We start from the raw sequence: 17,244 nt of genomic DNA, 5'->3' as shown, positions 1-17,244 counted from the left end.
AAAAAACTGAACGGCCAACCCAGAAAAAAAAAAAAAAAAAACAGTCAAAAAGTGGTCAAAAGTTGCGGCTATGGGTCCCTCATGTGTGTTTATTTACGGAAATGTCATTAAGTTATGAGTTATGGAAACTGAAAACAGCCTTTTGTTGTTTTCAGTTTCCATAACTCATAACTTAAAAATCAGAGAATTGAGTGATGGAAACAGAGTTATGGAAACAGAGTTATCGTTTGGCCAAACAACTTTTTTACTATGGGTCCCACCATTTTTGAGTTATGAGTTATGGAAACAGAGAATTGAGTTATCAAAAAACTCAATCCAAACAGCCTCTAACATTTTATAGACCGGAAAAAGTAAAAAAAAAGACTGGAAAGAAAGAAAGGGAGCTTTAAATTTGTTCAGTTCAGCATAAGAAAGAAGTTGAATAGTTTTAAAAGTTGTCCAAAATATCAAAGACCCAAAAAAAACCTGTAGTTGATTTTCAATTTGGGATTAAATGATAGATAAGGTAAGAATAGTTCAAAGACCAGAATTTGCTTACCTCTGCTTCACTTTGCAGTGAATTACTCCATCTTTGGGATATTTAGGGTCCGTTTGGATTGAACTTATTGTTGCTGAAATTGAAAACTGAAAATACTGTAGCAAAATAATTTTTAAATATGTAAATAGTATCGTTGGACCCATTTTTAATATTTTTTAATGTGTGAACAGTGCATGAACAGTGACAGAACAGTACGTGAACAGTAAAAATGTCTCCTGAACAGTAAAATCACTGTTCATGCGCAGAAAAAAAAAAAAAAAAAAGACTGAAAACGTGTTGCAAAACGTAGACGTAGGATTAAGTTGAATCCAAACGCCCTCTTAATCAAACTGCTTCTCTTACCTCTCATGTCTCAACCACCTTACTTGTTCTACCTCTCTATGGCTTAAAAATTCCATGAACTCTATCCCCCAGACTCATGTGGGGGGCCTGCAGGCTGGCCTCCTCTTCTTCGCAGTGATTAGAGAAAAGAACACGTGTAATGTTGCCCAATATCAAACAACGTCTGCAGAACAAAATGTTAATAACCAAAGGGGCTTTAGGAGGTAGACAAATAGACAAAACACCAACCACATAGAAAATGAAAAGTTCCTAAGCTTGGATGCTGCTTTGAGCATTAATAACCCACCATAAAATACTACATAATGAAGTAAGAAAAGGAGGGTACTCTGAAATCTGTTAGATAATTTACCATTGGATTTGTGCATGTCCAGAAAGACTTGACTAAATAAATCAACTAGTCTAATCTCATTTTATACTTCTGACTTAAATGAATTCTCAAGAAACATTTGAGAAAAGAACAAATTATTCAGCCTTATTGTCTCAACCCATAAACTAAATAATTCATTAGTTATTTACCAACTACCCAATGACATTATGGAACTCAATTTCTAGTATATATAAGAACATGTTTTAAGCTTATATATAGAGAAAATAATTGACCAAACAGAATCCATTTAATAAGATAATTCCTGCATTGTTAGTTGGCATGGTAGATACTCCCCTAAAGTGGTAAAAGTTTCTCTATTTCAGCAATTGTCAGCAAAGCAACCAAGTACATCAGCTCATAACTTAAAGTCAAAGATATAAACGCTATCCTTTTTTCTCCATATATGTGAAGATGTCATATATGCAACAGCAGGCCTTTGAACATATAGAAAGGAAACAAAACATAAAGAGATTTCCCAATTGTTTTTTAAGAGAGAGAAGATGATTACCATGGAGTCCACTACTTGTCACACAATTTCAGGGCCAAAGCTTTTTGAATAGGGTCAAAATTTTGAGCCAGGTTTGTTGTTGCCTTGATTTGTTCTGTGTGATAAGTCAAATGATTGAGAAGTTAAATACGCAATTGAGGATTCCACTCTTATGTTCTTTCCCTCCTACCCATGTTTTTGCTGCCTCATGTTCACACAGGGACTCCACAGCCAAAATTCAAGAAGCAAGGGCCACCACTTTAGCAGAGAGAGAAAGTTCCAAAATAGCAACCATTGGAAAAACCAGAAGTTCTTAAACTTGGGTGTTGTTGTTTTGAGTATAACAACCTATTACATAAAAATGGGTAAAGTAAGAGAAATCACAGTATCCTCTAATCTCAATTGGTATTCAAGCAAAAAGAAAAACCTTAATTGGAAATTTTCAATTGTGTAACAGATAAAAATTCAATCCAATCTACCTTTGAATTTGTGCATGGACAAACAAAATAGACACATTCAGTAATTCTCTCGTTTTTCTTTGACTTCAAAGTCTGTCTTCACATCAACGATTCAACATGTGAGGAAGCAAACAAATATTTTTCGTTTAATCATCTCATTAAAATTTTTAACTTTAAGATAAGATAGAATAAAAGAACAAATGAAAGACTTAAAAAAAATTTCCTAATAATTTGAAGTAATCATCTGCATAGTTTTTGAATAAAAGAACAAAAGGATTACCACTGAGTTCTAGTTCTCGAGCCGTTGCACAATTGCAATTTTTGAAAAGATTCCGAATTTTGAAGCCAAGCCTGTTCTTTTTCTCAGTTGGTTCTGCATAAGAAGTCACATAACTAACAACTTCTCCAAAATATCACAAATCTCAAAAGGCACCAACAAGAAGAAGATAGATGCATACCTGAAGAAGAAGAGGCTGACTATAACTCTGAATCTGACTCTGATTCTGCAATTATTAAGAAGCCACCATACACACATCATATTATCAACATGCTCTTAGATACAAAGATATAAATCATTAGAATGAAAAGAAAGAAAGAAAGAAACGGATGGATTACATTATCCTAATTTTTCTTGTTCAAATAACTTTGTGAAGATCTTCTCAAAAAAAAAAAAAAAAAACTTTGTGAAAAAATCGTGTGTCTAATTAACACTTTATAGACAGGAAAAAGGAAAAATACCGAAAAGAAGGAAAGAGAGTTTCAAACTGGTTCAGTTCAGCATAAAAAAGAAGTTGAATAGTTTTAAAAGTTGATTTTTAATTTGGGATTAAAAGATAGATAGATGAGATGCATACCTGAAGAAATTGTTTCTTCTTGCTGTTCCTGATCATCCACAAATACGCTTAGGACATGGGCAATGAAGGGCCAATCTTCACCTATTTGCCTCTTGCATCTTTGCCCTAAGAGGGGACAGTGCCAAATTATCAACTATTTTAAAGAGGTGAGATTGCGAATCTCTTGAGGAAGTGAAGTCAGATTGGGACATCCCCCAATTTGAAGGGTTAGTAGTGACGTGAGGATGCCTATCCAATGGAAAGAACCCAGTCCATCGCATCATTGTATTTCGAGTTTCCGGAGAGAAACGAGGTTCCGCAGCCACTCCTCTGGAAGAGATTCTAAATCGTTCATCCGACATAAGTTTAATTGCTGTAATTGAGAGAGAGGAAAGTAGGTTGATGTGGTTGCTGCTCCCATTTTCATTTTCATTGTCTGCTCCAATACCTTCCAGCTACACCCACTCAAATCCAGCCATTCTTTCAAATATGGAAAGGGAGGAATATAAGTCAGGTTAGGGCAATGGTAAATCACTAATGTAGAAAGAGAAGGAGGAAATGATGGAAGTAAGAGATGGTGTGGCTCATTATCATCATCTGAATTCCTCCACCATCCCTTCAGTTTTGGGCAAAACCATATTTCTAGAGAAGATAAGGATGGGAAGAATGGTGTTTTTGAAGAAGAAGAAGAAGAAGAAGAGGAATCACCCAACACGTTAATAACACTCTCTTCATCTGTTCATATGTATTCAAGTGCTTCCATTCCATCAAGAGAGAGAGACTTGAGAAAAGGGAGTTGAATTAACAGTGGGAGGTGCTGCAATCTCCTATTTCCAAGTAATTGAAAATCAACAAGATTAGTGAGAGAAGAGAACCAACTTGGAGTTCTCACACCCATATAATTCTACAATTCCAACACTCTGAGATTTGGATGTGGTTGAAGCCCTTCCAGCATTTCATCGGTTTCTCCATCCCACTCGGAGGCATCCCACTTCCACTTTAATATTAGTCGTTGAAGGTGATGTTTCTCCTTTAAATTTGCATCTTTACATTCCCGCACCTCATCTTTTCCATGTCCCAGATTTTCAAATTTTAAATTTCCTCCCAAGTTGCGTAGTTCCTTCAATTGACTTGACCCATTGGATTTGGCCCTTTTTTTCTTATACGAACTACAATAGCCTGTTTTCACTTGGCCCCTAGAACCTTCCATTCTCATAAAAACCCCTGGTAGTATTGTCTCAAGATTAGGGGTGTCCACGGATCGGGCCGGGTTGGGTCGGTTTTGGGCCCAAACCGTACTCGACCCGGTTGAATCGGTTACTTGAATTTGGGATCCGTATTCGACTGAATATCGAGTCAGATCCGACATTTCGGGTAATCGGGTTGTCCGGGTCGGAGTCATCGGTTTCACGGGTCTGGGCCTTAGATTGGGCCGGACTTTTTGCCATTGTTAAAATCACAGAAAATTCACTTTTTTGGGCCTTTTTACTTAATTAATTTTGAAATAGAACTTCCAGCATAACAAAACTAGACCTATTGGGCCATCAATCAGGACAAATCAAAAAGGCCCAAATAAGGCTTATTCATTTTATCACCTGTGATCAACACAACACACCAAAAAGTCTTTCTTATTTTTTAGTCACTTGTGATCTGAAACAAGAAGCACCTATCAATCCCAATACATAATCTTTCCCACATTAAGAACAAAAAATAATATGTAATCTGTAAAACAACACAAAAGGCACCTAGGCAGTAAAATGCTCAACACCCATAAAACCTACAAACTACAACAAATAATATTTCCAATTTTCCAGCAATAAAATAAATCACAACAGAATACTATACTGCAATATTCCAATAGATATATATACTTAGTAATATAAAGGCAGTCACTGCAAGTTTTTTGGGCAGTAACCCATGAGGCAGAAAGCTTGCTAGTTATACAATGTTCCAAGCTATATAATTAATTACAACAATCAAATACCATAGGTATTTCCAAAAAATAGCTTTTCCAAAGCATTGAATGACTATTCTATAGTTTATAAGTCTATAACTAATAGAAAAGAAAACCTATGAACTAAGATTTCTTTTCTATAAGTATTGACAGTTGAGTATTGTTACAAGTTAGAAAAGCAATATGTCCAAAAAGCTTCTAAAATATTCCCAAAATGCTGCCTTCTTTACAAAATAATTTACCATCCTCCTACAATAGACAAAAAAATATTCAACAAACAATACATTAGTACCAACCAACTAGTAAGGAAACCAAGTTTATAATAGTAAGGGGCTATAAAGGCAGAATCATACTAAGTCAGTGATTAATCATCAATGCTAATCAAGGGTCGTTTGCCTGAAGTGGAACCCTTGCTTGAGTTGGTATTTGCTGTTGCACTTGCTGTTGGTTGTTGATTTAAAACTAGAAAAGAATAGGAAATAAACACAATAAACACAAATAGATTAAATTTTGCTTGAATACATGAGACATTCAATAAAATTAATACACTAAGTTTCAGAATTTAAGCATATTACCTAAGTCAAGTAACTCCTCCTCCAATGCCTCAACATCATCCCTTGACTGGTGATGAGAAATTGGAACTGTGGCTTGAAGCCAATTTTGTGAACATACAAAGTTTTGAACCATGAGAGGAGATAGTGCACTTCGAAATGGATCAACAATTCGACCTCCAGTGCTAAATGCTGACTCAGATGCAACAGTGGAAACTGGCACAGCTAGCACATCCTTAACTACTTTAGACAACACTTGGTACTTATTACAATTGTCCCTCCACCACTCCAATATCTCAAAATTTGCATCCTTTCTACCATCCAGTTTTCAGCCAAATACCTCTCAAGCTCATTACTACAACCTACAGATTGCTCAACTTGCAAAAAACGTTCATATCGCGAGTGAACCATCGCATATGGATCACTAGCATCAGTTTCCAATTCTGTCCTCTCACTCCCACTTTGATCTTGCACATTTGGTGAATGAATAGAAGTGTAAAAATTATACAACTTAAACAAAAGGTCTTTCACCTTATCAACCATCACTTCTGCAACTGCATTCCCATAAATTTCAGAAAATGAAAACTTCAAAAACCTCAATTTTTTTCGTGGATCGAAGACCACAGCCACATACAAAAGAGGATTAATTTTCTCCCCTTCCCCCCAATACTTCTCAAACTTAGTTTGCATGTTTGTGGCTGTGCTTTTCAAGAGAGTGTTTTGGGATTTAACTAAATTGGAAATACTCTCCTGAATAACAAAGATCTCATCATAAAAGGCATTTGAAGTAACATACAATGAACCAGAAAATTTCTTTGTTGCATTATAAAACAACCTTAAGAAAGTCACAAATGCCCTACAATTTTGGAAATCAGTCATACATGGAGACGCCAAACCACCACTATCTTCCTTGGTCCTAAAGTACGACGAATAACCATCATCTTCAAAATCCATTCGGAGGAACACTTTCTCAAAATTTTCAGCAGTTTCTAACATGATATAGGTCGAGTTCCACCTAGTAGGTACATCTAGATTGAGAAGACTCTTGGACTCCATACCTAACCTCTCCATAAAACTCCTAAAAGTTTGACTTCTATTGGGTGAGGACTTCACATACCTCACAGCTTCACGCACCTTAGCAACAGATGCATCTATCTCTTTTAAACCCTCCCCCACAATGAGATTTAGGATATGGGCACAACACCTCATGTGCATGTACTCATTTCCTAAAACTGCCCCATTCCAATCTTTAGTCACCCTTTGCAAAAATTTAATTGTTGTTAAATTTGAACTAGCATTATCCACCGTCAAGGTGAATATCCCATCAATACCCCACTCACGCAACAACATCTCAATCTTTCTACCTATAGTCTCCCCCTTGTGGTCTTCAACTTGACAAAAATTTAGAATTCTCTTATGCAATTTCCAAGCATCATCAATAAAGTGACAAGTCAGACACATATAATTTAAATTTTGAATAGAAGTCCATGTGTCCGTAGTGAGACACACCCTACAACCCTTCAAGGATTTCCTTAGCTTCTCTCTCTCACTATTATAAATGCCAATCACATCCCTAGCCACAGTTTGACGAGATGTGATATCCTTTAATCTAAGCTTAGGTTGTAAGGTACTTACAAATTTCTTAAACCCATACCCCTTGACATACCTAAAAGGCAACTCATCAATTATAACCATTTCGGCCAATGCCTTTCTAGAAGCCTCAACAGAAAAGGATGTTGACACAAGGTGGAATCCGTCTTCTCCATCCTTTTTGGGTACAAAAGCTAATGTTTTCTGCCCTTTAACTACATCTTCTCTATTAGGGTTCTTGGGACATATTGGCACATGAGCTGACAAATTACTAGTACCACAACTCTTACTATCAGCATTATAAGATTTTTGACAATACTTACAGATAGTCTTAGTTTTACTAGTATCACCCTCACCTATCTTTACTTTTTCAAAGTGACCCCAAACAACAGACTTTTTCCTACTACTACAACCACCACCAATAGGAGCTGTCATACTCACTTGGCATGGTGGAACTGGGGGCAACTCAGAAGCAGCAGCTGCTTCAGCTTGGGTAGCAGCAGAATCTTGAACTTGGGTGGGAATAGCACCATCATCTTCTGTAGCAGCTGGTGTTTGGACAGAGGGTTCATTAGTGTTGGTTTCCATGACCTAAAAAAACAAAGATACATATTAGCAAACTAGAGTAACAAGTATAATTAATAGCTTTAATAATAATAATAATAATAATAAATAATAACCACACACACCAAAAAGGAAAACTAGTATCCTGGAACCACACATTTTAATAAACATAATCAAAAGAGATTATTAGAAAGAAAGATCACATATCTCTTCTTAGCAAGATCACAGATAACTCAATGAAGTAAATTAATTAGGGACATGCAAGATCACAGATCTCTTCTTAGCAGTGACAAATTGCATGATCATACTAATCACATCATAACAATCTTCTCATACAAAGCAAGGTAAATATTCTAAAACTTTAAAAACAAAGCAAGGTAAACTAAAACTTCCATAAGATGCTATAACCAAAATGTTAAATAAACCTTGTCTAATTTGGGCAGTACAGAACATACAAAGCTACAAACTAATAAAAGCAAAATCAAAAGCATCTGCAAGCCACATTAATGCAACTCTCATGAATTAAATTCAAAAGTTTCCCTTTCAACATTCAACTAATCACATCATAACAATCTTCTCATACAAAGCAAGGTAAATATTCTAAAACTTTAAAAACAACTCTCATGAATTACATTCAATAGTTTCCCTTTCAACATTCTATTTATCATTTAAATTACTCTGCCCCTTTTGTAAAAAGAAATATCAAACAACCACCACAATCAACTAATCACATCATAACAATCTTCTCATACAAAGCAAGGTAAATGTTCTAAAACTTTAAAAACAACTCTCATGAATTACATTCAATAGTTTCCCTTTCAACATTCTATTTATCATTTAAATTACTCTGCCCCTTTTGTAAAAAGAAATATCAAACAACCACCACAATCAACTAATCACATCATAACAATCTTCTCATACAAAGCAAGGTAAATGTTCTAAAACTTTAAAAACAACTCTCATGAATTACATTCAATAGTTTCCCTTTCAACATTCTATTTATCATTTAAATTACTCTGCCCCTTTTGTAAAAAGAAATATCAAACAACCACCACAATCAACTAATCACATCATAACAATCTTCTCATACAAAGCAAGGTAAATGTTCTAAAACTTTAAAAACAACCCTCATGAATTACATTCAATAGTTTCCCTTTCAACATTCTATTTATCATTTAAATTACTCTGCCCCTTTTGTAAAAAGAAATATCAAACAACCACCACAATCACTACATTTTTTTTTTTTTACTAAATACAAAGGAAAGCAGAAACCATTCCTTGAAGAAAACCGTGGGTGTATGGGTTTCAAACTTGAGGGCAAATAATGATACTTGGATTCAGCTTTCAATCCTGAATAAAATTAAAACAGGATCAAAATTGATTAAAGAAAAGAACAAAGAACAAAAGTAAAATAGTTAGGGTCTCTAACTTTTAAATGCAAAGGAAAGCAAAAACTACCTTGAAGAAAACCGTGGGTGTATGGGTTTCAAACTTGAGAGCAAATAATGATACTTGGAGACTGGAGTCAGCTTTCAATCCTGTATAAAACTAAAACAAGATCAAAATTGATTTAAGAAAAGAACAAAGAACAAAAGTAAAATAGTTAGGGTTTCTAAGTTATTTTTAGTTAGGGTTTCATAGTATGAATTTGATTTTAACATTTGATTATTTGATTTTAACATAGGGTTTCATAGGATTATTTGATTTTAACATTTGATTTCCATCACAAATGAAACCAACGAGACTAACAAAAAAGAAAGATGAGAAACAAAGAAAAATTACCTTACTGACTCCGTGAAGAGTACACGGGGTGAGGACTCCGGTGGTAGCTATGGAGAGAGGAGTGGACAGCGGCAGTGGCGCTAGGCGTTGGAGGCGGAGAGGGGACTGGGTAACGGCATTGGAGGCGGCTAGGGTTTGTTCTTTAGAATTTGGATTTGGAGAAGCAGTAGTTTGGATTTGGGGAAACGGTTTAGACTTTATAGAGTGTGAGATTGTGAGAGTTTGAGAGAGCAGGTAAAGAACTGAGAGTGTGAGACTGAAGAAGTGAAGACTGAAGAGGTGAGGAAGAGTGAAAAGGGAAGGAGAAGGCGTGAATGGGAAGCCATGTCCATGACCTAACCTCTGACTCTGAAGTGAAAACTGAAGAAGAGTGAAGACTGAAGAGTGGATTGAATCCGTTTGAGATATCAGATCTTTCCCCTTTATTTCTCACCGTTAGATTGGCTCTCCATCTTGGATTCTAACCATTGATTTAAAATGGGTTATTGTGCCACTGTAACCGGTCATTTCATGCTCAGTTTTACTCTCATCAACACCCTTAATTTTAAATTTTAATTTGAGATGAACGACTGATATTTATGTTGGGAAGGTGTGAGGAAAATCTGGGGTTGGCATTGCTGATTTGCTGGGCATGGGCTGTCTGGCCGCATGTCAAATCTACTTTTTTTTTTTTTTAATTATAAATAATTCGGTCGGTTCGGATTTTCCGGGTGAAATATTTTGAAACTCGGATCCGATTCGAACTATTCGGATTTTTTAAATGCCAATCCGTGACCGACCATAGAGTGGATTCGGAGCCGCCCGTGGACCTTCGGTTTGGGCGGTTTCGGGCGGGCGGGTCAGTTGATGCGGGTCCTTGGACACCCCTACTCAAGATAAGTATGGTGTTTGATTTCAAGGGGCATACTGGTCAATGGGCCGCCAACTGAAATATCTAGGAAATGGGGCGTATCAAATAATTGGCTGCAATCTGTAATATATAGAAACCGGAGATTGACCAACTTTTTAATGCCCTTGGGTAACTCTCTAAGCGAATTACAATTTCGTAGTATTAGTGTCTGCAAATTTAGCATCTTAGTAATGAAATTAGGGAGAACGGCAATATATTTATTTTCAGACAGATCAAGATATCTAAATGCTTCAATTTCCCAATTGAATGTGGCACTACAAGTAATCTTAGATTACTCAAACCCAATGCGCGTAAATACTTAAAATTTGAAATGAATGCATCACAAGTTAAGTTACCCAAGTCCCCCATGCTCTAAATGCTAGAATTGTGTGTATCTTCCTTCCATTAGGCATGGGGATTGAAAACTGCATTGATGAATTCACAAGATCAAATGATACATGACGAACTTTTTCAATAGCATTTTCCCCACTTGAATTTAATATGACACTTTCCGTTTCAGACACAAGACATGCAAGATCATGCATGAGATCGTGCATTTTACACGATTTTATATTGCCCCATTCATCATTTCTTACTTCTTGAAAAAATGACCTCCAAAGTAATTCCATAAAATATTTTCTACCAATATCCACAAAACGCTGCCTAGGACCTTCTAACACAATAAAGCCTTGCGTTGCCCAAAGATTAATAAGTGTATTTATATCAATCCTATAATCTTTTGGAAACAATCTACAATAAGCAAAACATTGCTTTAAGTGTGGTGGAAGGTGATCATAACTCAACTTAAGAGTTAATGAAATATTATTTTCTTGTTGGGTTAATTTTGAGAGCTCATCATCTAAAAAAGACTGCCACTCAATTTTAGAGGTTTTACCATACAATAAGCTTCCTATCGTTCTTATAGCAAGAGGCACCCCAATACATTTTCCCACAATCTCTTTTCCTAGGTCTATTATGCCTTGGTTCTCTGGCTCCTTGCCTCCTTTAAATGCCATTTTTGTAAACAATGACCAAGCCTTTTCTGGATCTAGGCCTTTAAGCTCATGAGGCGGAGTTGTGCCCGTTATGTCCGCAACATTTATCAAGCGAGTAGTTACTATTATCTTACTTCCCCTTGCACCACCCATTAGTAAATTTTTTAAGAGAAGCCATTTATAAGTATCCTCATTCCACACGTCATCTAGGACAAGAAAGTATTTTTTTCCATTAAGTTTTTCTTGAAGGTGATTTTGTAAAATCTCAAGGCTTTTTTTTTCATCCCTCTCATTTCCCAAAGATTCTAAGATTTGATTCACAATATGTTTTAAATCAAAGTTATCAGAGACACAAATCCACAATTTCAGCTCAAAATTATTTTTGACATTTTCATCATTGTATATGAGTTGAGCTAGTGTAGTTTTGCCTAAACCTCCAATCCCAACTATTGAAATAATTGACACATTCTCTACGGTGTTGGCATTAAAAAGAAGTTTTATAATTTCTTTCTTATCATCCTCTCTCCCAACCACATCTTCTTCCAATACAAAAGAATAAGTTTCCCTATCCCTATTCATGACTTGTGGCTCAACGGAGTTTTGAATAAAGTGGAAATCATCCTTCTCATTCACAATGACATTTATGGCATGTTTGGATGTTTAAAAAAGGAAGGGGAGTAGAGTAGAGGGAGGGAGAGTAATTCAATTATCTTGTTTGAAAGTTTTTTAAGGAAGGAGGGGAGCGGTTTGGAGGGATTTGGAGGGGTTTCAACTACCTCTAACCCCTCATTTTTAATTCCCCCAAATTAGAGAGATTTGAAGGGAGGGTAGAGTAAATAAATTATTGACCAAATTAATTCTCCAATTTACCCTTTCTAAATTAACAAAATTTTAAACCAATTATATAAATAATCTTTGTTTGTTTCCTGAGAAAATTTAACACTACAAATGACAAATCCTACAACCAATCAAAAATCACTAGGCGATTAGCTCAATAATACATACAACCTTTGATGCTTCAACGAAACCAGACCATAGGAAAGTACGACAACTGATTTTTTATTGTTTGTGATTGTGGGCTTTAAAAACCAACAGAGACACATGTCTCTGCTTCTTCCATATGTGATCCACACATAGTTATTGTTTGTTTTCCAGGAAAATTTACATTTTCTCTATTTCGGATCATTGAAAAGGAAAATTCGAGATGAGTCTGACAGCAATCTTAAGCTCCATCGATTGGCAATATGAATCATACCCAACATATGAGGATTTCTTAAACCTTCCCTTCTTTGCTTTGTTGTTTCCCTCTGTTCAATATTTCCTAGATAGATTCATCTTCGAGGTCTTTTCTCATTGTTTACCATAATTAAACTTTCCCAACAAATAGCAGCACAGCCTTGTGATTTTAGTGGGATAGTTGTAACAATCATCCAATGGCTAGCTAGTATACAGTAATTATCTAACGAACTCTGTTACACTCTGTTTCCCGTATATAAGAACAGAGCAGCTGTATTTTCCGTTTGGGAGAAGGTGAAAATCAATTTCTTCACTACTTCTTGGGCTACACAGGTAGAGCTAGTCTCAACAAGAAAAAAACCATAATATTGGTCAAGATCAAGTAAAGATTCAAGAAGATTATTTACAAAAAATTTATTTGAAATCAATTTTGTTGCATCAAGGTATTTTATTTAAAATCTTTCTAATTAAAATGTCAAATTCTAGTAAGTATGTGGTTATAGATAATATGATCCTGATTTTATTTCTGATATGTATTTCATAGATGAGATGCATTTAGATTATTCAGCAATAGAGCATAGGACGGAGCTGTACATTGGCTAGGAGGCTGTGTGGGGAAGAAAAGGAGTTTTGGAAGAGGAAAGAGGTGAGAGAGAGGCTGGGATTGGTGGCAAGGTGAATCGTTGGTCTTGGGGATGTGTAGGTTTGGGTTTTGGTGTTGAAGGTGGCTGCTGCCATGGGTGTTTGGGGAGTGAGAAACTATGGGAATTGTTTGTTTCTTGGAAAAGTTGAGAAAATTAGAGGAGGTTTTTTACTTTTTTATTATAATTTTTTTTGAGCTAATAAAAATTATATTATAATATTTAATAATAGTTTTATACTTTTATTAACGGTATTTGATGGAATGAGAATGTTAATTAAATAATTATTTAATCTAATAAATTAATCATAGACCAATATTGCAAGCCCATTTTTAAATAGGGGTAAATTTGTATATTTAAATTATTTCCTCTCCTCTCCCTCCAAAATTTTAAAACATCTAAACAAGGGGAAGGGCTAATTACTGCATTCCCCTTACTAATTTAAAAAAAATCTAAACAAGGTGGAAGATAACTATTTTCCTCTACTCTCTTTCACACTACTTTCTCTCCTCTACTCTCCTCCCTCTTTAAACTTCCAAATAGGCCAAGTCTCTCCCTAATTGCCTTTATTCTATGACCCATCTTAAGACTAAAAGCAAGCTGGTTTGAACTTGAAAAGAAAATGCGTACCTCCTTTGTCATCTTATTTCCAGCCATCACTTTGTGCTGCAAAGCTTCAGTGGAGAAATCATCCAGCACGTCATCTGCATCAAGGAAGACATCTCTGAGCTTGTTGAGCCAGACTTAGACCTCGTTGTTATGAGAGCCCTGCTTTTCTGCATCTAGAAGCACAGCTTGGATTGTTGAAACTGTGCTTTTCAGATTTTCAAGCTCAGCTTTGACACCACTGGCCAACTTGATCTCTTGGAGTGCTAAGGAACCCACCACTTCAAGGACTTTCTTGCCAAGGTCGAAGAGAACTCCTTCCGCCATTGTTTTTTTTTTTTTTTTTTTTTTTTTTTTTCAGGAATGCAATATGGGTTTGTGGGATGATGAAAGTGATGAGAGGCAGGTTGTTGTTGTGTCCAGCTTAGAATAACAACATCAATATTTATAAGCCTCAAGGGTTATCTTGTTAAGTACTACGTACCCTGTAATTGTCTTCTAACGATGCTTTGTAAAATTGTGGTTGGTTCAATACTCTTATATTGATTAGTGGATTTTCAAAGATGACCATATTTTGCAGCATCACATAATTAATTTATTTATGTATAATTCATGTATTTAATAATTATTTGCCAATGGTAAAATTGAAATTAAAATTGTTAAATGGCGTAGCACTTCAACTTTGTCATTCTGCATGTGATGTTTTAATTTTATTACCTAACAAGATGTCTACTTTTAAAGGTGCGGGTCAGACGGAGAAAGGACTAAGTCCTAATAGTCAACATATATGTGTCCTAAGGAAAGTTGGGGTGTCTGCTTATTGGTGGACTAGACTCTAGAGCCATCTGATTTGCAATTATGAATCTGATCAGACGAGTGAAAAGTAAAGGAAACAGAAAAATGAACAGAAACAGAAAATATATAGAAGACAGCCAAACAGGGACAATGAAGCTCATGTTGTAATGTATGCTACACTCAAGACGATAAGGATCATTGTTTAAAAATGAAGACTTAATTAGAGCTCAAGAGGATAGGGATCACTATTACAAATTAGGTTTTTTTTTTTTTTTTTGGTTCTATTAAAAATGGACCATATTAATAGTTGTCCTTAGGAAATTTGTTAATGAATGATTTTAGGAAAGTTTTTATATCACTTTTATGGAAAATATAAAAATCAATTACTTTTTTCTTTTTCAATAAAAATTTTCTAAAAATAATTCATAAATCAAAACTTTTAGGACATCCATTTATTTTTCTAGTATTAAAAATTAGTATGATCATGGGAGCAATTGAATATATATATATATATATATATATCTATACATTTATTTATTTATCTTCTTGACAATGACTATATATAAAAATAGAGAATTTTTGCATCCTGCAATTCACATAATGATGGATTTCACTTATGATTAATTAATAAAAAATACAATTGATGTTCCACTTAATAAGCTTTTTAAAATTTATTTTAATTAGTAATTTAGGCATGTTATTTTTTTTCTAATTACATGTTAATTTTATGTATTTTCAAACTTATTTATATATTTTTTAAAATTCTCATTTAACCCTACAATTCAACTGGAATCCACAAATTGAACCAGTAATCCAATAATGCGATTTTTAGATCAAGTTAAGGTTCAATCTAGATTTAATAATATATGCCTATTGTCAAGAGTGATGTAATTCAATCATCACTTTTTTTTTGTATTTTTAACAAAATCATCTTTCAAAACCTTACTTAGACTATGATATTTTTATATATAAAAAATCCAAAATCCATTTAGCATTCTTTATTTTTCCCCTTAAACTGATGGCAAGCTGAATAGGGGTGTCAATTCGGGTTAACGTGTCGGGTTCGTGTCGTGTCGAGGTAGGGGTATTAGACTAAATGGCCCAACCCTAACCCGACCCATTTAATAATCGTGTCAGGATCCTTCAACCCTAACCCGACCTGTTAATAAGGCGGGTTGACCTGACCCAACCCATTTGACACATTTAATAAACGAATCGTGTTGGGTTGACACGAATGTAACACAACCCATTTCAACCTGCATAATATTAAATATAACATCTATCTATAAATTATTATTTTTTACATCCCAAAAACCAGTGCATACACTTTATGTCTTCGACCCACATTCAAAATAATATAGTTCAATAAAAATATAACATTCATCTAGAAATAAGTTCTTTACACTCCAAAAGAAGTGCAACACTTCAACCCAAATTCAAAATAACATAGTTTAACAAAAATAAAATAACATAGTTCAACAAAAATATAATATCCTTGGAACTCGCCAAATGCTAAGTATCAATATTGAAAGAATTTGAGCAAATAGTAGACTAATCCTGACTATGACCACGATTATTATCCATAGATTCTTTGTTGATGTCCAAGTTCATAACATCTTGCACAAGCTCATCCAATTTCATTTGTACAAGTTCTATGCCAAAAAAAAAAAAAAAAGTATTAGTAGTTACAAAATATAATCATGCCTCAACAGTTTGACAAGAACTAAATAATAATAATGTAAGAGTAATAATAACTAATGAAACAAATAAGATTACCTTTCTCATTTGTAATTACTTACTTTTCTTTTTAAATTTAAAATATATGTTGGATATAAAAGGTATTTGAAAAATCTAAAATAAAATAATTATTTATTTGTTATACGAGTTAAACGGGTTGTGTTAAGTGGGTCATTTTGGGTTTGACACAAATAAATTGGCGTGTCAAACGTGTCTATTGCGGGTTACGCGGGTTGACCCGCTTATGACACGTTTCTTATCGTGTCGCTTTCGGGTCGACCCATTTATGACCCAAACCCATTAAGGCCCAACCCTAACCCGAAAAAAACCGTGTTGGGTTCGTGTCGAGTTCGCGGGTTGGGTCGAACATTATTGACACCCCTAAAGCTGAATAAATTGGGTAAGTGAAATCGGAAATGCGTACCCAGGATAATAAATGTAGTGGGGGAGGAAAAACAGTTGCCATTACTTCAGTTAGGTAAAGATTTTATTATGCATTAAACTCCTTCATAGACGAATTAAACAATTGTGCGTTAAATTTTATTATGCATGATAACAAAACGTATTATATACTTTATTCTTCTTCTTTTTTTGAGGGGGAACTTTATTCTTTTTAAATGAATTTTTATAGGGATGGTATGTTAAACTTCTTGAAATTGGATAAGGTCTATTTAATTAGCTTATTTTCATTAGGTACTTAAAAAAAATTACAAGAACAAAAAGTCACTTCATTTTGCAATACATCATGTTACGATAATCTAAACGAACAATTTTTATCATACTATTCTTCTACCCTCTATAATAGTACTATTCTTTTACCCTCTATAATAGCAAAAACATTAATTTAAAACAATGGATGAGAGTGCACTAAGTTATATA

The 17,244-nt window shown here is 34.7% G+C and overlaps 1 protein-coding gene and 2 long non-coding RNA genes across 4 annotated transcripts; all 3 read right to left on the bottom strand.

Annotated features, from left to right (window-relative positions):
- Positions 1 to 888: 888 nt before the first annotated feature.
- On the bottom strand, positions 889 to 2,653 carry LOC126723506 (uncharacterized). Its single transcript, XR_007654349.1, has 4 exons — positions 2,473 to 2,653; positions 2,214 to 2,285; positions 1,756 to 2,082; positions 889 to 1,043 (listed from the first exon to the last, which is right to left on the bottom strand). It is a non-coding gene; the product is annotated as an uncharacterized LOC126723506 (long non-coding RNA).
- Positions 2,654 to 4,926: 2,273 nt separating this feature from the next.
- LOC126723505 (zinc finger BED domain-containing protein RICESLEEPER 1-like) lies at positions 4,927 to 7,714 on the bottom strand. The gene is made up of 3 exons (XM_050427026.1): positions 5,555 to 7,714; positions 5,333 to 5,441; positions 4,927 to 5,228 (listed from the first exon to the last, which is right to left on the bottom strand). The coding sequence occupies exon 1, from the start codon at positions 7,706 to 7,708 to the stop codon at positions 5,771 to 5,773; it is 1,938 nt and encodes a 645-aa protein (XP_050282983.1). The 5' UTR covers positions 7,709 to 7,714; the 3' UTR covers positions 4,927 to 5,228; positions 5,333 to 5,441; positions 5,555 to 5,770.
- Positions 7,715 to 8,972: 1,258 nt separating this feature from the next.
- LOC126723504 (uncharacterized) lies at positions 8,973 to 14,298 on the bottom strand. Of its 2 annotated transcripts, none has more exons than XR_007654348.1 (3): positions 13,858 to 14,298; positions 9,143 to 9,222; positions 8,973 to 9,034 (listed from the first exon to the last, which is right to left on the bottom strand). It is a non-coding gene; the product is annotated as an uncharacterized LOC126723504 (long non-coding RNA). The 2 variants fall into 2 exon arrangements; XR_007654347.1 differs by lacking the exon at positions 13,858 to 14,298 and adding an exon at positions 9,467 to 10,100 and having other exon boundaries at positions 9,143 to 9,232.
- Between the last annotated feature and the right edge of the window lie 2,946 nt (positions 14,299 to 17,244).

The sequence above is a fragment of the Quercus robur genome, chromosome 4 (assembly GCF_932294415.1).
Source record: "Quercus robur chromosome 4, dhQueRobu3.1, whole genome shotgun sequence".
NCBI classification, from domain to species: Eukaryota; Viridiplantae; Streptophyta; class Magnoliopsida; order Fagales; family Fagaceae; genus Quercus; species Quercus robur.
This window is presented reverse-complemented; position numbering and strand designations above follow the sequence as displayed.

Bases quoted from the DNA above. Each gene is read 5' to 3' on its own strand.
- LOC126723505 (XM_050427026.1), bottom strand. From the start codon at position 7,708: ATGGAAACCAACACTAATGAACCCTCTGTCCAAACACCAGCTGCTACA.